Below are 23,556 nucleotides of genomic sequence, written 5' to 3' on the forward strand. Positions count from 1 at the left end.
TCGTGACACGGTATTATGGTTGACGGGCGCCAGCGAAGCGAAGCGCTTGCTGGAGAGGAATCTGCTTCTTTGCGCAGCTGGATGTGGCAGTGAATTTAAAGCCGTCGGGTATCTCATGACGAGATTTTCGATGATCGACGAGTTGAGGTACAAGCGAGGATCGGCAGAGACTGTCAGAAACAGTCGGCCCTATCGGTACACCCACCGCGTCCGGTGAGCTGTACTGTAGAGACACAGGGTGCGGTGTGGCGATGCAGGCAATTGGAGTGATGGAGGCGAGGCGTGTGGTGAGGCGTGATGCCGTTGCGTGGCAGGCAGCGAGGCAAGCAAAGGCAGGCATCGCAGGCAAGCCAGGCAGAGTCAGCGGCGCATGGGCTTATGCGCCAGGCGGCGTCACGAGGCAGCGATGCAGGGCGCGAGATAGGCTCAGAGCTGAGCTTCGCTGCTGACGGCGATAGCCCTGCTTGCGTATGATATGAGCTGCTGCTGTATACCGAGTGAATTGGCCGGCGTCAGTCGGTAGTGAGTATAACAATAAGGTATTCAGTGAGCAGACGGTGTGCTGTGACGTGACGGCACCTGGCTGATCATCGGCGCAGCCTCCCGACCCTCCCTCTCCCCCCAGCCCGCCCGGCCTTCCTGCCTCGCCTGTCCGACGCCTGCCTCACCCGCCAAGCACACCGCTCGCCCGCTGCTCCCGCCCTGCCTTGCCGCTGGAGCAGCCTCGCCTTGCCGCCCGCCGCCCGCCGCCAGTCTCCTCCCAGAGCCCGCAGCCGCGCTCGCTGACTGCCACCGCCTGCAACGCCAGCGTCTCGACACCAACACCACTCCCTCCCTCCCTCCCTCCCTCCGCAACACACACCACCCGCCCACCTCGCCGTCCACCACCACCACGGCTGCGGCTCTCCCACACTCCGCTCAGCATACCTACTGAGCACGCCGGAGTCCGCCGAGGACACGACACGACAAACCCACCACCAAACACCACACCCGGTCTCCACGGAGCCCTATTCCAAACATGACGACCATGGTGCGTGCACACCCTCCCTCCCACACGCGACCGCACCCGCCGTGCACCGCAATATCATACACACGCATACACAACCAAGGATAGCCCACTGACAGCATGCAGGACCTCCGCGTGGGCAACAAGTACCGCATTGGCCGCAAGATCGGTAGCGGCAGTTTCGGCGACATCTACCTTGGTAGGACCACACCAGCGAGCACTCACAGCACCGCCCAGACTGACCCTCCGCGCAGGCACCAACATCATCTCCGGTGAGGAGATCGCCATCAAGCTTGAGTCCGTCAAGGCCAAGCACCCTCAGCTCGAGTATGAGGCTCGCGTCTACAAGTCCCTCGCCGGCGGCGTTGGCATTCCCTTCGTCAGATGGTTCGGCACCGAGTGCGACTACAATGCCATGGTCCTCGACCTGCTCGGCCCTTCCCTCGAGGACCTCTTCAACTTCTGCAACCGCAAATTCTCCCTCAAGACCGTCCTCCTGCTCGCCGACCAGCTCATCAGCCGCATCGAGTACATCCACGCCAAGAGCTTCATTCACCGCGACATCAAGCCCGACAACTTCCTCATGGGCATTGGCAAGAGAGGCAACCAGGTCAACGTGATCGATTTCGGTCTGGCCAAGAAGTACAGGGACCCCAAGACCCACTTCCACATTCCCTACCGTGAGAACAAGAACCTGACGGGTACCGCTCGTTACGCCTCCATCAACACCCACTTGGGTGTCGGTAAGTCTTCACTGCATCGAGACAGCAAGTTTGAGCAAATCTCGCTAACACTTCACCCGCAGAGCAGTCTCGCCGTGATGACATGGAGTCTCTTGGTTATGTCATGCTTTACTTCTGCCGTGGCAGCCTTCCTTGGCAGGGCCTTAAGGCGGCTACCAAGAAGCAGAAGTACGACCGCATCATGGAGAAGAAGATGACCACCCCCACCGAGGTTCTTTGCCGTGGCTTCCCCAACGAGTTCGCCATCTATCTCAACTACACCCGCTCTCTTCGTTTCGACGACAAGCCGGACTACTCCTACCTCCGCAAGATCTTCCGTGATCTCTTCGTTCGCGAGGGCTTCCAGTACGACTACGTCTTCGACTGGACTGTGTACAAGTACCAGAAGAACGCTCAGGCGATTGCTCAGCAGAACCAGCAGGGTCAGGTCGCTGGAGACGACGGCGACGACAAGACTGGTGCTCGTCGCACCAACCAGGCTACCGCTGGTCAGACTGCCGGCCTCACGGACAAGCGTCGCGGCCCTGTCAACCCGAGAGCCGAGGGCACCGGAATGTGAGTTGCCGAAAGCACCAGACTCTGCCCTTCTCCGCTCTTGTAAGCCCCTTCCTCTCTGCGTTCGAACGTTGCTTTGGCGCGAGGGGACAAAGAAGACTTTCGCTAACGACCGCTTCCCCTCTGCAGGCAACTTCGTTCCAGCAAGCGCGGTGCTGATCAGCCTGGCTACAACGGTTACTGAATGAGCCTATGATCAAGGGCAGGGTTGCTGGCATCGGCTCGCACACCTCTGACATTCAACTCAACTTTGGCGGCTCATCCCGCTCGATGTTTCGGCACGTCTCCTAGACGGCCGGACGTCAAATCAACTTTCATATCGGTATCGACTGCGTAATACATGGCTGAGGCTCGTTCTTCGTTCGACCGCTCGCAGCTCAAAGAAACGACTACAATCGCGGATGCTCTCCTGTTGGACTTGACTGGAGAACTCCGACAACATTACGACTTGTATCGTGCAGCAGCGGCAACGACGAGCTCAACAGCATGATTGAGCAGCATCCTGGCGTGTCACTCGGCAGGGCTTTCGGTTTACGATTTCTTCACGGACATCAAACTGGATTCATCTGCAGGCCACCTGGGCCAAACCGAGACATGTTTGCTTGTTCAGGCTTTCCTTGCGCAAGTATCGATTGCAACAAAAATAACAAAATCCAAAAAAAAAAAAAAAGGTCATCCCGGGGCGGAAGCACACACACTGGACATTGAGCAACACGGATTGGAATTCTCGGCTTCTGATTCGTCTTTCCTCCCGAGATTGCAACACTTGTGATCCTGATGGTGCTTCTCTTCTATGGTGGCACGATTGTGCACGCCTGGGGAGGCAGTCGCGTCAATGAAAACTTGACGTCGGCTAGAGCAGTGGATGCAAACAGACTGGAAACGAAGATGCAAGAGCGTTTCGCGAGGACGACGGACTCGACGAAATGGCTGGTCGGCACTAAATTGTAGTGGTTTTGCTTTTGTGTTGGTTTTCTTTGGCTTTCTTTCTTTTCTCTTCTCCTGCCTGCTTGGTATCTTGCTTCTATGCTAGGATGTCTGGTAGTTTTTCTTAATGCAAACATGTTGCTCAAAACTTGCTGAATTGTGGTGACGACTAGATCATCCACTGGGCAGACTGTCAGCAACGACGACAAAGCCATACCGGCAGGAAAGCTACCTCATGCGCACCAGTGAGGTAAGGTCACTGGGATCCACATCTTTCCGCATCCACCATGCCTCATCTGGCAAATCACATTGTTGCAATTCGATGGCATTTGCATGGCAGTTCACGACAGCCATGACTAGTTTGACTTTACCAATCGTCTGGACCTGCCAACCGTCTGACTTGTCGGATTACGCAGCGTATGGTTTTTGGCCATGTCTTGAAAATGTGGACGTACATTCGCGCCTCGTAGCAGTCGTGACATTTGCAATCGACACCCTACGCAACGCTCAGCTTGTACCGAGGTAGTAGTTTTGATCGTTCACCTAGACCTTCAACCGACAAGATATCAAGCACTTCACCCTGCCCCAAAAACGACCAATGCACAATCTGCAAAACAGAGACCGGTCTCAACAAATGCCAAAGCTGCCTCATGACCTTTTCCCGTGGCCGGTAGCACCAAAAAGCCCACTGGCCCCGGAGTGCAAGGTCGCCAAAACAAGCAACGAAAGCCTCTGAGACTCAATTGACGACGTCAAGCTCAGCCTCCAACAGAGCCCGCGTGCTCAATGACCTTCGCGTGATGAACGATGCGGATGAGTTCTTGGGAGGCAAAATGCCCGCAGAGTTGTTTAATCAGGTCCGATCGTACAAGATCGTGCCCGCGAAGGCGCTGGATCCAGGCCGGGTCAAAGCGATTGAGGGAAGATCTCAGCACGTTTCAGGGGCAGATTGAGAGGGAGCTGCAGCAGCTGAAAGACCGCATGAGTGCGCTGAACGAGGATAACCGATCTGCCATAGCGGATCCGGAGAGGAGCAAAGCGAGGTATCAGCCTGAGGTGCCGATTGTGGAGTTGTTGGCGCAAATGTATAAAGCGTGGGCGGAGACGCCCGGAGCGTTGGAGGTTTGGAAGGTGTTGTGCAAGGGCAGAGAGGATGTTGATTAGAGTGGCCGGATTTGATCTGAGGATATATGCCGCCTGCAATACTCCCATGTGGCATTGTGCTGGGCGAGCATACTTCTGAGTGAGAACTAGCCAGGGGTCCGGCTTCGACTCCGTGATGGGAGCAATTTCGCGAACAGACCGCCCTGGAGATACCGTGACTTCAACGATCTCCGCTCTGCTGTGGAAGCTTCTGGCGGGCGTGTTGGAGTCTGCAAATCCGCATTGGCTGTTTCCAATAGCGAAACGGCATCTTCAGCATGTATCTGCAACATCCGTGCCTTTAGACATCGACACTCTTGCACCCGCCTGCCTCCACAGCAATAATCGCCAACAAGCTCTTGAATAGCTTCCAATGCCGTGTATGATATTAATATACGCCGAACGCGCATGGTGCTACATTTGTGCAGATCTGGGGCCTTTCGAGCGAACAGCCCTAGGAGGCGGAGAGCTGCAGCTGTTCTGTCCATTTTTGTTCCAGGAATCCACGGCGTCAATTGTGATGATTTTGGTCGTTCGACAATCTCCTTCAAAAGAATACTCCAAGGACACCACTCGCCGCAAAAATGCGCAGGATCCGCACCATTTTCGAGCAATATTGTCGGGGTACCCGTGTAGTCGTCTGGAATGATGAAAGGGCCAGATTCCGGGAGTGCGTAAGGTAACGTTGCGAAGAGCAGTAAGAGCGACATGTTCTCTGCGCCCGAGATCTCACGCTTCCGGATGGCCTCTTTGAGATAGAGCGTTCCATCCATGAACACTGCTAACGCAAGCAGGCCATTCTTCGGTTCCGTAATGCTGGCGGCAATGCCGCCGAACATTCTGAAACCGTCTGCGTTTGACCAATGCGGGTTTACGTTTTTCGAGACTCTGCCGACTGTGGGATTCTCCTTTGCCATGATCCGATCAAAAGTCTCGACCAAGCTGCTTCTATGCTCACCAGAAGAGCGTTCTGCGAGCTTATTGAAGCGGAAGAAAGCTTGCACCAAGCTGGCTTTGGGGAATATAGATATGAAGCGCCTGCGACCACAGATAAGGCCTGCCATGATCGCTGTGTTGACTTCGAACGCCTCGCCGGCCTCTGGCTTCAATAGAGACTTCTCCCGGGATTCTTGGTTAAGATAGTCGAACAATGATCGATGTAAAAAGTTCACCCGAGACTCATCGCATTCGAGAAGCCCATGGCATCTTCGAATCACCCGATCTTGGAAGTTCATGCCGGTAGCCTCGCGCTTTGACAGATCGGATGTCGCGAGCTCACAAGCTATTCCATAGCTAGAAGCCTCCTGTGCCGCAACCATAACATCGGCAAGCATGGGCCTGCTGTCCAAGCTGGCCACACACTGTCGTGCAATGAGGAGATACCTGAAAGCCTCTTGTCTGTAACGCTCTTCGATTCGCTCCATCAGAATGTGATTGAACATCTCATTGAGCTCCCGCGGTAGGAGCATGATTCGGTCGTGTATTGCTAAGGGCTCTTCGTGATCATTCACGCCATCGAGGGTCAGCCTGACGACAAGAGCGACCCACAAGAAGACACCGTGCGCATTGTCGATGATAAAGTTAGCGATTTCTTTGATCCCGTCTCGCTCATGGTCGAAGATGTCTCTCAAGCGTGGGTTTGCCGATAATTCCGTGTCGACGTATTCACGAATGTCGGGCTTCGTCAGAGTTTCTAAGCAAAGTGACCGGCAACTTCGAAATGCTGTCTTGAAATGTGCTTCGGGACGGCTGGATATCACCCATTTGACTCTGGATGAGTCCGCCATATCCAGCATCAACCACGCAAGGTCGGCTTTCCCCATACTGTCACTTTCATACTCGTCCATGCCGTCTACGACGAATAAAAATCTGGTGCCCGTTTCTTCATAACGGAGGACTTCACGCATCGCAGCGGTCACCCTCTCCATCGTAGGCTCCCTTGCTCTGAACCTAGATTGCCAGCGTGGAAATGCGATGCGGCACAGCGAACTGTCCGCTTCGAGTATGTGCAACAGCAATGTTCGATATAGCCCGAGTAAAGAGCGCTGTAGTCGCGATCCAGCGGCCCAAAACCAGAAAGGTGCGATTACCAGTCTTGTATTATCAGCCCAGTCCTTGGAAAGATGTTCGAGCATAGAGCTTCGATTCCCATTCGGATCCTCCGGACCATTTTCTTGCGTGATGAACTTCATCAACGTAGATTTTCCCGAGGCAGGTTTGCCATTGATCCAGAAAATCCCCTTGCCGTCACGCAGCCAATCAACGAAGCCCAGGTCATTGTCTTCCTCAAATATCCATTTGAAGGTCGTTCCATGAGCTTTGGGGACTTGCTCACGCCGGTCCTCAATCTCCGCGAACGTCAGCCATTCAAGCAACGCCTTGATCCAGACCTTCTCCTCACTCTCTTGACTCGCTTCGCCATCTGTCTCCCGCGGATAATTGTGAATCACATCTGGAACAAAGCGTCAGTAACAGAGACCCCACTGCTTCGCGAGCCGACTGAGACCCTGTAGAACACTCATACTGTAGTTATCACCAGCGTGCACTCTGGCACTGTCACTGGCGTGGATGTGTGCCCAGCGCTTCCAGGCTGGTGGATCTTTGTCAGGCATAATGTCGCGGTGACCAGCAATGGACAGACAGTGAGCCCAAATATAGTCTCGGCTTCAGCCTGCCCACGGACGCAGACTGTACGCACAATGTCATGCTACGGTGAACAACCGCTATGGAAACCAGCCTGAGCTGAATTGGCAGCTCTTGTACCAGCGCCCCGCTCAGCAGAGTGGCGTCTGCACATGCATGGCGTGAGGTCTGGGCTTGATTCGAGGCACTTGCATTGTGACTATCGCCGCTGGGTAAAACTCTTTTTTAGCAACGACCTACATGCTCGTATTGCAATTGTCGTGCTGGTTTCAAACCGGGCATTGACTGTGTATTTGGGTGAACCGGAAGAGCCAGCTATGGCAGCATTGCTCTCATATGTATGCGACCTTTCTGGCTGCCGGAGCAACGCTGTCGCTGGAGTGAGAGCATTTTAGCATCATGCAGTAGGTCATCGAAGGCATTAGCATGCCGTCCCACCGTGAAGTGAGGCCGCCGCTCGCCACCCTCTAAAGCTCGCCGCTCAGCCAATCACAGCGCAGGAATTCTACGTTATTGGAGAGATCTACTTCTAGCCGCCCATCCCGACTTTCTCAGAACGCTTAACACCACTTCTAATTTTCCTTTGCGTTTGTTTTGCTAACTTGAGTCTGAGAGGAGGATTTTCTCGGCTCCAAGGGCCAACTCAAGAATGCTATCGCGTTCGTTTGCCCGCTCCGCATGCGCCTCCTGCCGCTTGCGCCAATCCATCGCCGCCAAACAGCTTGCGAGGACAAGACTGCCAGTCCAAACGCAGGCCCAGGCACGAGTACATACACAGGGCTCTAGAGCATTCTCCGCGACTGCCAATGTGCAAGTACGAGATCGCAGTAGGAGGCCTGCGGCGAGGAATGCCACCCGGAGAGTAGAAGAGGAAGAGCAATTAGAGCAAGATGAGGATGTGGATACAAGTCTGTCAGCGGAAGCCGAGAGGTTGGGTATATCCGATGAGCAAGCACGGCTGTCGAAGCTGCTGTACCTTTCAAGTTTGAAGGTCGGCATGAGCACTGAGCGGCTGGTGGATCTGGTCGGCGAACTACAGAAAGAGACTTTGACAGCTCAGCAGCGCGCTCTGGAGGTGCGAAATGCATTTGGGGATGTGTTGCCCGAGGGTCTGCTTGGCGATGAGGAAGAGAAGATCTACTTGATGTTGTATGGGGAACCGCGAGAGAGGCTGTTGGAGCAGGATTTGGAGGCTTTAGAGGAGGAGGTTGCGGGAGAGTTGGAGGCTGCGGAGGAGGAGGCATTGGAAGAGGAAGGCACGGGCGTGGCAAAGAGAGGGCCAGATGGGCAATTCGAAGAGGTGGAATTTGAGGACGATGAAGCGTTGGTTGAAGAAGAGGTGGAGGACGACGAAGAGATTGGTCTGGAGGATGCGGATGCGAGACTGGCTGAGGATATGCGTGAAGCGGCAGAAAGGGGAGAAGATGGTGTAGAGGTGGAGGAAGGAGAAGAGAGCGATCCGACTCTGCGCGCACATCCGTTGACCGCTGAAGGACGATTTTCTACATCGCCTTCGAGCGTTCAGCTGCCTAAAGACAGCTTCGTGGATCCTATTCAGCAACTCATTTCCGGCACGCCACCTGTCCATCTAAAGGACTCGGCACACATGGCTTTTGGCGGCATTGGCCTACCTTACAGTACCTCGACTCCATCTTTGGCGAAAACGATGCAGCAGAAGCCGATGCCTTTCGATGCGACTCAGGGCAGAATGGCCGATATCGATGCGAACATCTTTCTTGCAGTTCTCATGCCAGCCATGTATGCTACGACAATGAGCGCTCTCGTAGAATCGAGGAAACGCTTAGGAACTGCCTGGGCAGAGAGCTTGGTCCGCAAAGCCGAAGCTGGAGACTTGAAAATCTTGGATGCGGGAGGTGCAGGTGCCGGTGTTATGGCCGTCCGCGATATGCTCAAGGCTGAGTGGCAGCGCATGCACGAAGATGATCTGGAGACCAGCTCTAACACTGGTGTGGCGGAGGCCAGTGGTAAGACCGGCGGAGAATCGTTACAAGCGCCGCTTGGTAATGCTACGGTCCTCACAGGATCTGATGCGTTGAGAAGGCGCTCCTCCGCTCTTTTGGAAAACACTACATTCATCCCGCGCCTTCCCGATTATTTCCACACCGAGACTGCGAAGGAGACTGGAAAATTCGACCTGGTCATCGCACCCCACAACCTGTTTTCCATTCGGGAGGATTGGGCTCGCAAGAACCACGTCGACAACCTCTGGTCGCTTGTCAGCGCAGAGGGTGGCCTGTTGGTCATGCTGGAGAAAGGCATTGCTCGTGGATTCGAAGCCATCGCGCTGGCTCGTGAGCACATTCTGAACACGTACATCGCCTCCCCCAGCACAGAAGAGACAGCCGAAGACACCGAAGAAGGGGACATCATGTGGGAGGAGGGCGAGGAACCTCTTAGAGAGACAGGTATGATCGTTGCTCCCTGCACTAATCACACCGCTTGTCCCATGTACTCCGGCAAGAACAAGGGCGTGATCAAGGGCCGCAAGGACATCTGCCACTTCGAGCAACGCTACACTCGCCCGCCGTTCCTACAAAAGATCTTGAACGCGAGGGACAAGAACTTCGAAGATGTCAAGTTCTCCTATGTAGCGCTCATGCGTGGCCGCGATCTCCGCATCCCGGCAACAGAGCGCACCGATCCCAACTTTGAGAAACAAGCGACGGTCGTTCAGGGCGAGGAAGCCACCGACCGCGCCTTTGCAGGCTACGAGAACCTCGACCTGGCTTCCGGACCCAATCTATCGTCTCTATCTCTGCCTCGCCAGATCCTCCATCCGCTGAAGCGCCGTGGCCACGTCATTCTCGACCTGTGCACCCCGGCGGGCAGCTTGGAGCGCTGGACCGTGCCGCGAAGCTTCAGCAAGCGTGCCTTCCGCGACGCACGAAAGAGCTCTTGGGGCGACCTCTGGGCTTTGGGCGCGAAGACTCGTGTTATGAGGACGGCGAGGGTCGGCGACAAGAAGCGAGATCGCAAGGCGGAGAAGGAGAGCGAGGACGAGAAGCCTGAAAGGAGGACGCTCAGCAAGCGGATGGCAAAGGAGAAGAGGAGAGTCAAGGAGCGGAAGGCGGGGAAGAAAGGTAGATTGCTGAAGGGAGAGATTGAGGTCGACTAGATGTCTCGGGAGATGATTTTGTAAGAATAGCGTGTATCATGACAACCATGTACTATACCACTCCATCAACCCAGTAGCGACGTTTCCCTTCAACATGGCACACGAAAGAACAAGGTGCGAACCGTGCATTGATTAGCAAGTCGTTGGCGCAGAAGGGCCACAGGGCGACATCATTCACGCTAAGCAACATGACGGAAGTCGGAAGATCTGCCTTATCTCGACGGATGGTTTGCTCGCCTTTCTCGGCTTTTGGGCTCAAAAGCTTCGATGCCGCCAGCCGTCAATGAATTCATCAACAAATCCAATTCTGAGGACACGTCCTCGGATGGCCTCCCAAACTTTCGCAAGCCATCAACATCGAGGTAGACGATAGTATCAAACGCTTTTGTCCGCCCTATCCGAGCTTGGTGTGCTGGTGTGGGGCTGTCTGGAACTGTGTGCGCGTCCAGCGTCGTGGCGTTCGTCAACACTCTGCCCTTCCCGCAACCTTCTGCCACCGGGCTATCACAAGCCAGTTGCCATGCTAACAATAGCCATGTCGACGTGTTGCTCCAATTTTTTCGCCATGAGCGAGCCCTGCCATAGGCCGCGTGGATTCTGGCCCGCGAACCCAGGCGCCTCGATGACTGCGTAGGCCTGTCTTCAACGTTCTTTCTCGTTCACCCGCCACTGACTGTGTCTTGTCTTTGCGCTGCTCGACTGCTAAGGACCACATACATGTAGCTTTGACAGCCCAGTAATTCTCAGGTTCTAGCTTCTCCCAAAAAGTTCATCAAAATGCATTCATCACAACACAATGGCGCGTTCCACCCGGACGACTACGGCATGGCGCCACCTTCATATGAGAAAGCCACTCAGCCGACGTCAAATCTGAATCCCAAAGGCTGGACAAAGAAGAAAAAGATCCTCGTGGGCGCGGCGCTCGCCATTGTAATCCTCATCGCCATCATCGTGGGCGCCGTCGTGGGCACCCGGGACAATGCATATCCAGACTACAGCCAGGTCACCTACCGCTTGGCCGACACTTACAGCGGAGCGAACTTCTTCGATGATTTCGACTTCTACAACAAGGCTGATCCGACCGGTGGATTTCTGCATTACGTCCTCGAGGATGCTGCGACGCAACCTGCGCACAACCTGACATACGCCACGGAGAACTCGGCTATTGTCCGCGTCGACACCTCGTCCGGTGAATACGACACCGAAACCGGTCGCTGGTCCATCCGTATCTCATCAAAGAAGCAATACAACTCCGGATTGTTCCTTTTCGACGTCATGCATGTGCCCTACGGCTGTGCTACCTGGCCCGCTATATGGCTCTCGGACGCCGACAACTGGCCTAATCATGGTAAGTCGATCCCGAGTTTTCGAGGAAAAGTCCCCAACTAACATTCCCTGCAGGTGAGATCGATGTAATGGAGTCCGTCAACCGCGCCACGACAGGCACCCAAATGACCCTGCACACCAGCGAAGGTTGCAAAGTGAATGGCAAGCGAAAGGAATCCGGCAAATCCCTCGCCAACAATTGCCTCTTCTCCGCGAACGATAACCAAGGCTGCGGCGTGAAAGGCCCCAAGAACAGCGCCGGCGAAGCCTTCAACAGCATCGGCGGCGGCGTCTACGCCACTGAGTGGCGCGACGAAGGCATTCGAATGTGGTTTTTCGAGCGCAGCGAGCTGCCGGACGACATTACGAACAGCAGCGCCACACCTGACCCGTCGACTTGGGGAGAGGCGGTCGCGGACTTTCCGAGCACTCACTGCGACATTGGGAGCCACTTCAAGAACGCCAGCATCATCGTCAACATTGCTCTTTGCGGTGACTGGGCAGGGCAAGACGCAATTTACAATGGCCAAGCGCATTGCCCCGGCACGTGCCACAACTATGTCGCCAACAATGCGACTGCCTTCGACGATGCGTACTTCGAGATCAAGAGCTTTAAGGTGTATTCGGCTGAGTGAGATGCTGCATGGGAAAGGCGTTCTTACGGATCACGATTAAAACGGACAGCAAGTTTGGCGTTTAGGAGTTTCATCGCCCCAATGGGGTAAGTCCTTGCTTTGAATTCCCTCCATACAGGATTGACCACATAGAGCGGTGCAATACAAGATACAAACAGCATCACGATACAGCCCGGTCTCATCTTGCGTATTCCATTGCCATCTCCATCGCCACAACCTTTTACACGGTCGGCCAGCCGTTGTTCCAGGAGATCTTGTTCCAACCGAACTGCTTCTGGCCATCCCCAAAGCCAATGTCAGTGTTGACATAGTGGTAGTACAGGACCCAACCGTTGACAGGGTCGTTGTAGACACCCTGACCACCGGGTCCGTAGACGTTGCCGTGGGACTCGAGGACGACAGTGCCACCGCCGTTGGTGCACGACACGCCTTGGGCATCAACCTTCCTGATGTTAGCTCCTGTCTCATGCCTGACAACGTTTCCGGAGAACCCACAAAGCCGCCAGTCGGCGAAGAGGACCTGCAGATCTTGATCTTGTACTCCTCATTCGGCGCCGGGCGCGAAGTATCGTATCCGCAGCACTTGCCAGCCGAGTAGAACAGGTAGTAGAAGTTGCCGTTCTTGACCATAAACGGTGCCTCCTCCGCATGCGTTCCGGCCGGCTGGAAAGCGAGCTGACGATCGGAACCAGTCTTCCTCAATGGCGGGCTGCCCATGTCGACGTTGTAAAGATCTGTCCAGAAGGAGCCGAAAGCGAAGTAGTTCTTGCCGCCATCCTGCAGGAGGTTGCCATCGATGGCGTTGTAGGGGCTACCGGCGCGGGACTCTACGCCAGTGCTGCCACGGTCGACGAAGCTGCCGCAGTCCATCGTCGCGCTCGTCGCGACGCCAATGGCGCTATCCTGCACGCCGAAGGACGATACGGTGTAGTAGACATAGTACTCATTGCCGACCTGCGCGACGTCCGGCGCCCAAAGGTCCTGGTTTCCCTTCAGGTTGATGCTGGAGCCGCCGGGCAGCATGGCGCACTTGTAAGTCCATGGTCCAGAGAGCGAGGGCGCGGTGTGGATGGCAATTTTGCCGCCGGTCGAGAAACGGAAGTAGGTGCCGTCGGACTGGCGGCGGATGACAGCTGGGTCGTGGGCATTGACGCAGACGCCGGAGCAGGGGCCGGGGTTGGCGTAGGCAGAAGCGAGAGAGGCCGTGGCCGCGAGGGAAAGGGAAAGGGAGTTGAAGAGATGCATGATTGCGGATGAGAAGACTGGTAGAAGGCGATTGCTGTGCAATGATCGCTTGGGTGGGTTATGTTCGCGTTTCAGCGCCTCGCGCGGGCCTTATATATATCTTACATCGCTCGCAGCGATGCCCCTGTCCGCATGAAGAACCGCTTCCGACCAGGTGGAAAGACCACTCTATCTCGTTTCCGTGTAAATGCTATACGCTATACCGCCTCCACGTCGGGCTTGGTACAGAGGATCGCCGTTTCATGCAGGTTCAAGCGGATGATTTGCCGCCAATGGCGTTGGTCTGCGCTTTCTGCCTAGACCAAGCACTATATGGCTTGACTTCACAGGTGCATTAATGATGCTTCAGGATAGCTAAGCGAGCTGCCTTACCTCGGTCTGTCTATAGGCGAATCTCGTCGTTAGCTGTCCGACCTTTCCGGGGATGTGAGAACCTATTGCACATCAAAGACTGCCAGAAATAGAAGGACGGATCCACGACTTCCTCAAATAAGACTGCGGCACCCATGCATTTCTCGCAAGAAGACTATCTGTCGCAGTATATGACATTTGCAGTGCTATGCGAATTGAGTTCAGTGCCGTTCGACCATGCTCTAGAGCATCAAACCTTTCAAAATGTGCACAAGCGACAAAAGCCACCTCCACCTTGAGGCGCCGACAAACTCTTGACGACGTCCGTTTAGCGCAGGAATAGACTGATGATCGTCATGCTCCCTGCTACTACATGATACATGCAGTATATCATCCGCGAGAGGAGTATTTCCACGGCCGCTGACGGCCTGGATGCGGACTGCACAATCGAAAGTTCAGGTCGGCTTCAGCCGTCGCGATGCGTTGTGATCGTCATCTTTCGGCCGCTTGCTACAACAGGCAGCTCGAGTTTCCTCCGCGACAAGTACATTCGGGCCGAGGTGGGAATTCCGAGATGCCATATCTCGACATAACTTCAAAACTAAATGTTGTTGCCAGCAAAATGCTGCGTCGAATGATAATGACATGTGCCTCGTACGAGCGGCTGACGTGCAACTTCAGAAATCCACTGTAATAAATACCATTACCTGTCTCATCGTTGCAAGATTGCCATATGCTCGACAGCAGTAAGACCGCGGCTCTACTTTGCAGCGCGTATAGTAGAAGCCAAAGAATTCAGAGTTCGAAATAGAGTTAAGGTAGCAGCAGACGGACACGTGAGCCCTTTTCGGCTCCACAAGTATGATCTGCCTAAAAACCTCCGGTTCATACGTCAGGTGTTTAGCGCAGCGTGTCATCCACATATCACTTCTATTGCCTTTGGACTACTTTGTTCCCGCCTCTCCTTTTGTAGTAGCCAGACCGTCCAAGCCAAGAGCTTCTTGGGTAGAGGTTCACAGCGCGTGCCTTCGCATGTTCTATTGCCCGACCGATATAAGAGCGAGCGCTGATTAATCAATAATCTGTCTGCGTCGTGTTGTTTGTTGCGAGCTCCAAGGTCTCACGACACAGATGGGATGCCTCCAATCATGCAAGCCTTTGATAACGTTTCTTCCATGCAGGCGACACGCGGAGGTTGCAATGCGAATCCCTGTGTCAGACCGATGACTTGAGCAGTCATGGAAGAAGCTTTTGTTAATAGCGTTTGGTCTCATCATACTATGATAGACAGGCGGGAGCAAGAACGCCTCAGCAGAGGCGGCGCATTCTCCGGGTGAAACAGAGGACGCTGATTGGTCAATGAGCAACGGGAGCTAGCGGATGGCCGCATCTGATGGAATCTCGAGTCCCAATTTCTGGAATTAATTAAAGAAGAGAAAACTTGAGATATCGCATATGCAAGTTATGCATTTTATAAAGATCGGAGCGAATAATCAGCAGATTTGTCTCGCTGAGGATTTGAAGATAATTATATCATTACTATCGTTGCCCATATTTCGGTTTCCTTACCAGTGACCATTCCCCCGAAGGAAAGCAGCGATCTCAAGCTGCTGGCGATGCACAATGTTCATAGCTTCGTCAGTGTCGTACAGATCATACCAGCCCGGCGACTCGTGCGGAGGGTCTCCGGCCCAAACATCGCCAAATTCATTCGCATGTTGCGTCTCGGGTCGGTAGATGCCGCCGTATGCCCAAGGGCAGGATCCGGTGTACGAGCCTGCAGGATCCTTGAACTTCTCCATCGCGGCCCCAATGATAGTCTGCGTTTCGGATTGTCAGTGACTTGATTCAATCCGTTCGGGATGGGGTATTGCTTACCTCAAAGTATTCATCCTTGTTGCTCGTGCCAGCGGAGCTCAAGTAAGTATACTCCTTGTCCTCGTTCTCCCAATTGTTCCTAGCCATGCCGAACTCTTCGAGGAAAACGGGCTTGCCAATCTCTGCCGACCACTCGGAAGAGTTGGCGATGAAACCCTTCGCGAACGTCTTTGCGGCTTCAAGGTTGGCCTCGCTGGAATTGAGCATGTCGTAGATGCCCCAATTTTGCACCCAGCAGTGTGTCGTACCGTAGTCGATGGTGCTGTAGTTGTGGACCTTTTGGTAATACCATTTGCCTTGCTTGCCTTCGAAACCAACGTTGACAAGTTGATGCGGTGCAGCAGCCTTGATATAGGCAGAGGTGGACTCTACCCAAGCGAACAGCGGGTCAGAGGGTGCGGGAGGGAGCTCGAGGCTGTACTCTCCAAGGAACTCGTCCGGTACGATGGCATTCTGAGGTTCATTCGCCAATTGCCAGGTCATGATCGTGGCGTCTTCCTTGTACTTCCGACCATTGACTGTATTGACTCGGTTCAAGACCTTGTCGATATGACAGCGGTACCACTCTTGAGCCTGTTCGTTGGTATAGAAGCGATTGGCATACTCGGTGAAGTTGTCGTAAGGCGCTGCGTCCACACCTTCGACCGTGCAGTTGCCCCAACCAGTGCCGGGAACCTCACGCTGCGGCGGAGCAGAGAGGTTCCAAGAAGAAGGATAAGGAATTTCGGAATTGTCGTTCGCCCAGGAGACGTACTGCGCAAAGCCGCCGGACCATTGCCACTCATTGTTGAGAGTCATAGTCGCGCGCATGCCTCGCTTTGACATCTCCGCGAGGCAACGGTCCAGACCAACGAAAATGTCCTCGTTGTAATCGCCAGGGGATTGCATGAGCGCCGGGTGCATACGGAAAGGCTGCCAAGTGGGGGCTCCTTCAGATGCGGCCATGATGCGAAGATGGTTTACGCCTTTGGCGGCCATCTGGTCCAGCTCGGTGATGAAGCGAGTGTGGTTGCCGCCTGCGGAGTCGTCGGCAGCCAAGTTTAGGCAAGACCAGTAGTTGAGGCCGGTCAAGTAGACGGTACCTGCGTTGTCCTTCAAGCGCAAGCCATCAGTTTCCACAAAATCATCGGCCGCAATTTCATGGTGTTTTCCATGATGAGGGCCCCAACCATAAGGTGCTGCGCTGGCCACAGCGAAGGCCGTGGCGAGTAGTCTTGCCGACTTTGAGAACATCATGGTGCTAGCTGCACGCACGCACGAGGCCAGAAGGTTGAAAGGGAGACAGAGAGGGTGAAAAGAGAGCCATTGCGCATCTTTGTAACATCTTACTTGCGATGCCCGCGGAGGGACAAGTCGACTTTACCCGACGGTGTAACGTACGTCAGTGTTTTGTGGTGATCGTCTACATCCACCCCGCGCCGCATTCGGCTGCGTGGTGCGGAGTTGTTAGGGTTTGAGTATGCCTGGCAAACGAGCTGGAAGTTTGTCGTCTCGTGCCAGCTTCAATCGCCGAAGCCGCACGCTCGGGCGAAAAGCTTCCGAAATCGCCAGCGACCGACGCTGCCAGGTACTGTAATTCTTCCGCCGCCACCTGATGTCAATGAAAATCAACCAACGACATCTCTTCCCACGACTCATGGGCCCACAGGCCATCTTTCACGCACATGCGATGCAGTCCCTCCCGTGTGGTGGCTGACATGCCGAGCAGAAGCGAGAAAGCTTGGTAGCCCACCAATGCTTGTCAAGGCCACGGCTACTGTAATGGTTGGCACGAGAACTTCACATGTGCGCACTGCGAGCTGATGATCACCGCCATTGTCTACCATCTCCTGCTATATCCGACTTCGAATGCGCGTCCCAGCTCGCAAGACTCTTGTACTCCCAGTAGCAACAGCACATGCTAGCACCAGACAAGCGCACCACAGTTGCAGACCTAGCCAGTCGTGTCCGCGGAATATCTGGCCACCAAGCGGGTTGCCGAGCAAAAGACCTGTCGAGGAAAAGAGGCTTCCCATGCCAACCCATGTGCCGACCAGATTGGCCTCAGAGCATAGCGAAGCCAGCACAGCAGGCTGGAGCGCCGCCGCACATCCGGCGAAGAATCCATAGATGATGGCGAAAGCGATGATACCTCCCATATTCCGGCAAGCAATCCAGGCAAATGCAAGAATGGTTGCTCCGACCGTCGAAGCAGTATACGTGTTGAGCAGCCCGACCTGATCAGCGATGAAACCTGGAACAACGCGCCCGATGACACTTCCCGCGTTCAAGATTGCCAAGGTGTAGAAAGCCAGATCGCTATTTGCACCAGCATGATGAGTTGTGTACTGCTGGATATAGAAAAAGGGAATGTAGAGTCCCATGAAGCCAGTGAAGGAAGCCAGAGCGAAGGCGTTGAAGGGCTTGTTCTTGAACGCTCGTGCATCGAAGACATTGCGAGGTTTCTCCAGCTTGTGCGGCCTCAATAGAGCTCTTGCAAGGCTCAGTGTTGCAAGTGCAATCTACGCGGTATCAGCGACCGAAAATGCAATGCTGTATTGCTGGACAGCTTCAACGTACGAATCCGACTGCTCTGGTTGCCCATGGTGCACCTGCTCGAGGTTGGATCTCCCTGAAGATGATGCTATAGACGATGGCACCTAGACGTATGAGTCAGGCTTGAATCAGACATACCTTTCTTGGGAACTCACCGACACTCCCTCCGCTCTGCGCGAGACCCATCGCCATCCATCTTCTCCTCTTGAAGGTCAAGGATACTTGCCCAACAACCACGATGAAAAGGCAGCCATGTCCGAAGCCAATACAAAAGCCTTGACTCAACAGAAGTTGCCAGTATCTGCGAGCCAGGCTCGTCATCATCATGCCAAACACGACTAGGAACGATCCAAAGTAGCTCAGACTGCGGGCGTACCCTCGGTCGAAGAGAGGGCCGGTGACAATAAGCGTCACCAAGATCAGGAAGGCCTGCACCGAACCTATCCATGACAACTGGCTCTGTGTAACATCACCAAGCACGCCAGAGGTGGCATAATATGTCTGGTAGACACCGTAGCTATTCACCAGACCCCTGTTGTCTTCGTTAGCCTCAACAATTGAGGTTGGAAGTGGGACAACCATACCATGTGTTGAACGCGAGAAGAAAAGACACTAGAATCTGGGAAAGACTCTTCCAGTCGGATTCTGTTGCTGGTTTTCGACTTTTCTGCTGGAACTCGTCTTTCGATTCCGCTTCCGAAGGGGTCCTCGTTGCCTCTTTAGATGGCATCGACGGAGACTCTTTGTCTTTCTGAGACATGTCGGCTTTGATCCCACGAAGATACAGATGATGGACCCAAAGGAAAGCTCGGTCAAGGATAACACCGCGTATAAGTCTCCCTTGGTCGGCGAGCCAGGTCCCTGACCGCTTCCACGATCATGGTGGACCGTTTACGTGGTCTGAGTAAGAGTTCCACGCTCGTGCGTTGGCTAGCATTATCAGAGGGGTCTCCCAACCGTGGGCTCACTTATATTGGGGATTTGACCTTGCGGACTTCGGACCGACAACGCTCGAGAGATCCATCGCCCCCGAAATGCATTCTGTCCACGTCGCAAAGAGACTCGTGGCTTTCCTGGAAAGCCACGCAATGACTACATCGAAGAAAAGCATGCGCCGATTTCGATGACCAGATTCTCCATTTTCTATAGGCAGACGACGGCCGTGCCAATCGAAAACATTGAGATCTCTCGCTCGATCAGGCAATCGCATTAGTCGTCGATCTTAGCGCGGTGATCTTCCCGTCCGGCCGTTGAGTCCCGTCCCGACCGCAAAGCTTCGAAGCTTCCGAGTCGATGGTCCTCTTGGTCCCACATTGCTGCATGATCCGCTTGTGGGCGCAGCTTTGCACGGTCTGTTCCGTGGATCCATCCTCTCATGGAAGCTGTTCCTACCGCTCACAGCTCAACGCAACGTGCCGTGGGACGGGATACCCGAACGCTTGACTATCAGCAAAAAGTTGCATGTGCACGTGACGTGACATTTCCAGCACCATTCTCTGGTAAAAGGTGATGATCCTCCAATGACTTCCGCAATCAAGCCTCTGCACCAGATGCATGTGCGACTATATGTATGTACGAACAAGAATGATTTGAATTTCCATGAAGTAAGAGATTGACATACAAGTTCTATTCGCTACGAGGCCTTAATTGACTGCATTCTATCGCATAACCACGCTAGTGTCCGTTCATCACGGCCTTTGTCAACTTCGCTGATCGGACCGCGGCGTGGATCTCCTCCTCAGCACCATCCGGAAGAGGGAGAAGCGGCGACCTTACGGTGGCGTGCGTCAGGATGCCTCTCGCTACAAGGGCGTGCTTCAGAGCAACGGTGCCCTCCATATGCGAGCCGCGGTGGTAGATGCTCTTTGTGACAGGAAGGAGCTTGTCGTGGACCGCGCGAGCTCTCTTGTAGTCTCTAGCCTTGCCAGCGTCGATCAAATCAAGCAAGGCTTCGGGCGCGACGTTGCCGTAGCCGACCAGCATGCCGTCGACATCGAAAGCTGTGTGCAAAAGGTACTCATCGTGGCAAGTCAAAATCTGGAGGTCCGGACGTTGCTCGCGGATGACAGGAATCTCAGTGTCCCAACGGCGCATGTTGCGGACGCCGTTCTTCATGGCAAACACACCAGGCTGAGCGGAGATGTCGAGCATGGTCTGCAGGTTGTAGGTCGCATGGGTGTTGTCGGGGTACTGGAACAAAATGAGGGGAAGGCCGCTGGTTTCATAGACAACCTTGTACCTGTCCTGGGGAGCGCCAGGCTGGTATCCGAAGCGGAGCCAGCCGTGAGATGGGTAGAGAAGACCAGCCTTAGCGCCAGCAGCTTTGGCGCGCTTTGCCTCGAGAGCGGCTACCTCAGTGCCCTCGCCAGTGATGCCGGCAATGATGGGAATACGGTCGTTGACTGACTTCACGAAAGCTCGAATGACATCTTCTTGCTCCGCTTGGGTGAGGAAGGTTCCTTCGCCAGCATGACCCAGAACGACGAGGCCTTTGACACCATCAATGCTGCCGAGCCATGATCCCAGACGTTGAATGGCTTCGTAGTCGACGCGGCCGTCCTCTGTGAATGGCGTGACCGGAGCAGGGACAAGCCCGCTGACGTCGAAGCCAACAACGTTGCCGTTCACGTGGCCGTTGGTGTGACCGTTCATCTTTGCGACTGATTTAAACGAAGGTGAATGTTTGCAATGCGTGATTGTAGTGACTTGATGTTCAGTGTGCCGATTGCAGTTTGTATGATGTGGAACGATGAGTGATGTGGATGATGATTATGGGTTGAGAACGATGTTGAGCTCGTACTCTATATATGCAGTGCATTGTGTCGACAACTTGTCTGTTCGGTGTTTCGTGTGCTGATCTGGGGCCGAGTTTCTGAGAGAGGTCGTCAGGTGACGGTTCTCTGGACGAGCTGTCACACCAAGGGCTTCTCCGGTCCGCTTTGGGACAAATCCGGCCGGACTCACGACCGAAGCAGAATATCCGCTGGCTCTTTCAGGATTCCGAGGCATCTGGCAAATGCCGACCCTGCCGTGACCTCGGACTATTCGCTGGTGTTCAATATCCGAGTTTTCATCCCCATACCCCACAGAATCTTCCCCAGAGCGGAGCCCCAGGCATGTCTCATGGAAGCCACATTATGCACCATTGGCCGATTGCCGGACAATGACCGTGCGAAGGTCATCAACAGGACTGAACACCTCGATCGATGGCTTGTACAAAAGCGCTCTGTCGACGCTCTCGGTTCTGGCGAAGATCGATCCATGAAGTGACTTTCGTTACGCTGACTACCTACTCAACCTTGTTCTCAAATCCCTTAGACTTCTCGAGAGCACCATGCGGTCTCAGTCGAGACAAAACGGCGACGACCGAAACTATGATGCAGAGGTCGGACTACAGAAAGACAGTGCTGTCCAGACCGAGCATGTTGTGAATGGACACATCAGTTCCGAAGAAGCGGCCTTCCTCGCTAGCTTCTCTGATGAGCAGAGGAAAAGGGTTCTTCGAAAGATCGACTGGAGACTCGTCCCAATGCTATTGATTTTATATCTGATCAGTTTCATTGATCGAGCTAACATTGGTTAGTCTTTTCTTCGAACAGTGAAAGACCAGGTGCTAAGATCTTGTAGGTAACGCAAAGATCGAAGGTCTTCTTCCTGACCTGAACATGACTGGCACCCAATACAACATTGCACTTGCCATTTTCTTCATCCCTTACACACTTGCTGGTGAGTTCGAATCGCTTCCTACATCTACACTTCATTGCTAATGTTCCTGGTAGAGGTACCCAGCAATGCAATTCTCAACCTCTTCGACCGACCGTCATTGTTCATGGGGGGAATAGTTACTCTGTGGGGGCTTGTGATGATGTGTCACGGGTTTGTCCACAACTTCGCAGAGCTCTGTGGTGTCAGGATACTGCTAGGCCTTTTTGAGTAAGTGATCTCTCATTGCATGGATGCTAGTCTGAGTGAGCTTATAATCTGTACAGGGCCGGCTTCTTCCCTGGTGCCATTCTGATCATCAGTAAATGGTATATGCCACACGAAAGTCAAACTCGCATTGCCATCTTCTTCACAGCTAGTGCCATCGCTGGTGCGTTCTCAGGCCTATTGGCATTTGGTATCGCGAAGATGGACGGCACAGCTGGCTACGAAGGCTGGCGTTGGGTAAGTCTGCGAGCACTCCGGCAACTATGAATTTACTAATGAGACCAGATTTTCATCTTGGAGGGAATCGCGTCGGTACTAGCTGGGATTGCTTGTTTCTGGCTGCTCGTCGACACGCCGAAGCATTCGAGTCGTTGGCTCACTCCGGACGAAATTCGTTATCTCGAATTGCGACAGACAGCAGCTGGACGCTTCAAGCCCAAGGGCCATAAAGAGAAGGCTTTCGATTGGCGCATCTTTTGGTCAGTGATATCTGACTGGAAGATTTACCTCTTGATCTTGATGTTCTGGTCCAACGTGACTCCAAACTACGGTCTGAAGTTCACGATGCCTCAAATCATCAAAAACATGGGATACACATCGTCGAATGCTCAGCTACTCACGATTCCGTGCTATACAGTCGGTGCAGTCGCTGCTTATGGCTTCTCTGTGATCTCTGATCACTTCAAATGGAGAATGCCTACGATCGTGTTTCCGCAGCTCTGCGTTGTCACGGCGTATGCGATTCTCTGCGCAAAGGCAGCGGACATCCAGAACAACATTCCTGCATGCTATTTCGCAATCTGTCTTGCTTGCTTTGGGTGAGTCTAAATCTTCTCATCGATCACACAGTCTACATACCCAGGCTGACCTTGCTATAGGCTTTACCCCATTGGACCAGGTGTTCAAGCGTGGAACATGAACAACCTCGCCGGCCCCGCGAAACGCGCCATGGGAATTGGATGGATGACCGGCGTCGGAAATATGGGTGGCATTACTGGCAGCTTCATCTTCATTGAGAAAGAGGCACCTACTTATCCCACAGGGTTTGGCGCTTCGTTGGGATTTGCTGCTGGAGGTGTTGCTGCAGCTTTGCTGCTTGAATTCCTGCTCTGGTCAATCAACAAGAAGAACGACAAGCTATCTGAAGAGGACGTCCATGCGCAGTTCTCAGAGGAGGACTTGGACCGCATGGGGGACAAGAGTCCCTTGTTCAAATATACTTTGTAGATATTGTAGGCTGTTGTGCTTTGTTGATGCTCACATCGCGCAAGCAACACTGGCCTCTTGTATATTCAGTGTACTCCCCAACGACCTGACGTGGGACCAAACATCTTTTAGATCATCAAATCTTTCGGATCGTACGGCAATTAATTGCCGGCTATGCACGTTACATAGCAGTGGGATGATCTCAACGAGTTCGCCGACTCCGCACCAGACCCCACATCGGGTCCATTTTTGTCCGCACCCTCATTGCCGCTTTTGTCACGTCTGTCCGGATATCAG

The 23,556-nt window shown here is 54.0% G+C and overlaps 9 protein-coding genes across 9 annotated transcripts; 4 read left to right on the plus strand and 5 right to left on the minus strand.

Moving 5' to 3' along the window:
* The first annotated feature begins 832 nt into the window (after positions 1–832).
* Positions 833–2,971, plus strand: hhp1 (Casein kinase I-like protein hhp1). The gene is made up of 5 exons (XM_069376622.1): positions 833–1,030; positions 1,133–1,205; positions 1,261–1,749; positions 1,812–2,304; positions 2,434–2,971. Exons 1-5 carry the CDS (start codon positions 1,019–1,021, stop codon positions 2,486–2,488), a joined length of 1,122 nt encoding a protein of 373 aa, XP_069226495.1. The 5' UTR covers positions 833–1,018; the 3' UTR covers positions 2,489–2,971.
* Positions 2,972–4,481: 1,510 nt separating this feature from the next.
* On the minus strand, positions 4,482–7,300 carry WHR41_08019 (uncharacterized protein; the record flags this gene model as incomplete). The annotated part of the gene is made up of 2 exons (XM_069376623.1): positions 6,899–7,300; positions 4,482–6,826 (listed from the first exon to the last, which is right to left on the minus strand). The coding sequence occupies exons 1-2, from the start codon at positions 6,984–6,986 to the stop codon at positions 4,482–4,484; spliced, it is 2,433 nt and encodes an 810-aa protein (XP_069226494.1). The 5' UTR covers positions 6,987–7,300.
* A 366-nt stretch (positions 7,301–7,666) lies between these two features.
* On the plus strand, positions 7,667–10,153 carry WHR41_08020 (uncharacterized protein; the record flags this gene model as incomplete). Its single annotated transcript, XM_069376624.1, has 1 exon — positions 7,667–10,153. The coding sequence occupies one exon, from the start codon at positions 7,667–7,669 to the stop codon at positions 10,151–10,153; it is 2,487 nt and encodes an 828-aa protein (XP_069226440.1).
* Positions 10,154–10,656: 503 nt separating this feature from the next.
* WHR41_08021 (uncharacterized protein) lies at positions 10,657–12,284 on the plus strand. The gene is made up of 2 exons (XM_069376625.1): positions 10,657–11,501; positions 11,555–12,284. Exons 1-2 carry the CDS (start codon positions 10,931–10,933, stop codon positions 12,112–12,114), a joined length of 1,131 nt encoding a protein of 376 aa, XP_069226441.1. The 5' UTR covers positions 10,657–10,930; the 3' UTR covers positions 12,115–12,284.
* A 50-nt stretch (positions 12,285–12,334) lies between these two features.
* On the minus strand, positions 12,335–13,359 carry WHR41_08022 (uncharacterized protein; the record flags this gene model as incomplete). Its single annotated transcript, XM_069376626.1, has 2 exons — positions 12,335–12,556; positions 12,610–13,359. The coding sequence occupies 2 exons, from the start codon at positions 13,357–13,359 to the stop codon at positions 12,335–12,337; spliced, it is 972 nt and encodes a 323-aa protein (XP_069226442.1).
* Positions 13,360–15,179: 1,820 nt separating this feature from the next.
* WHR41_08023 (uncharacterized protein) lies at positions 15,180–16,995 on the minus strand. Its single transcript, XM_069376627.1, has 2 exons — positions 15,589–16,995; positions 15,180–15,530 (listed from the first exon to the last, which is right to left on the minus strand). The coding sequence occupies exons 1-2, from the start codon at positions 16,822–16,824 to the stop codon at positions 15,276–15,278; spliced, it is 1,491 nt and encodes a 496-aa protein (XP_069226452.1). The 5' UTR covers positions 16,825–16,995; the 3' UTR covers positions 15,180–15,275.
* Positions 16,996–17,420: 425 nt separating this feature from the next.
* WHR41_08024 (uncharacterized protein) lies at positions 17,421–18,883 on the minus strand (the record flags this gene model as incomplete). Its single annotated transcript, XM_069376628.1, has 4 exons — positions 17,421–18,089; positions 18,148–18,227; positions 18,279–18,655; positions 18,708–18,883. 4 exons carry the CDS (start codon positions 18,881–18,883, stop codon positions 17,421–17,423), a joined length of 1,302 nt encoding a protein of 433 aa, XP_069226437.1.
* A 914-nt stretch (positions 18,884–19,797) lies between these two features.
* On the minus strand, positions 19,798–20,885 carry WHR41_08025 (uncharacterized protein; the record flags this gene model as incomplete). The annotated part of the gene is made up of 1 exon (XM_069376629.1): positions 19,798–20,885. The coding sequence occupies exon 1, from the start codon at positions 20,773–20,775 to the stop codon at positions 19,798–19,800; it is 978 nt and encodes a 325-aa protein (XP_069226451.1). The 5' UTR covers positions 20,776–20,885.
* A 572-nt stretch (positions 20,886–21,457) lies between these two features.
* On the plus strand, positions 21,458–23,338 carry WHR41_08026 (uncharacterized protein; the record flags this gene model as incomplete). The annotated part of the gene is made up of 6 exons (XM_069376630.1): positions 21,458–21,701; positions 21,751–21,849; positions 21,903–22,056; positions 22,113–22,290; positions 22,339–22,871; positions 22,932–23,338. 6 exons carry the CDS (start codon positions 21,458–21,460, stop codon positions 23,278–23,280), a joined length of 1,557 nt encoding a protein of 518 aa, XP_069226438.1. The 3' UTR covers positions 23,281–23,338.
* Positions 23,339–23,556: the final 218 nt, after the last annotated feature.

Source organism: Cladosporium halotolerans, assembly GCF_011745625.1.
Source record: "Cladosporium halotolerans strain TM138-S3 chromosome Unknown Sca36, whole genome shotgun sequence".
Taxonomy (NCBI): domain Eukaryota; kingdom Fungi; phylum Ascomycota; class Dothideomycetes; order Cladosporiales; family Cladosporiaceae; genus Cladosporium; species Cladosporium halotolerans.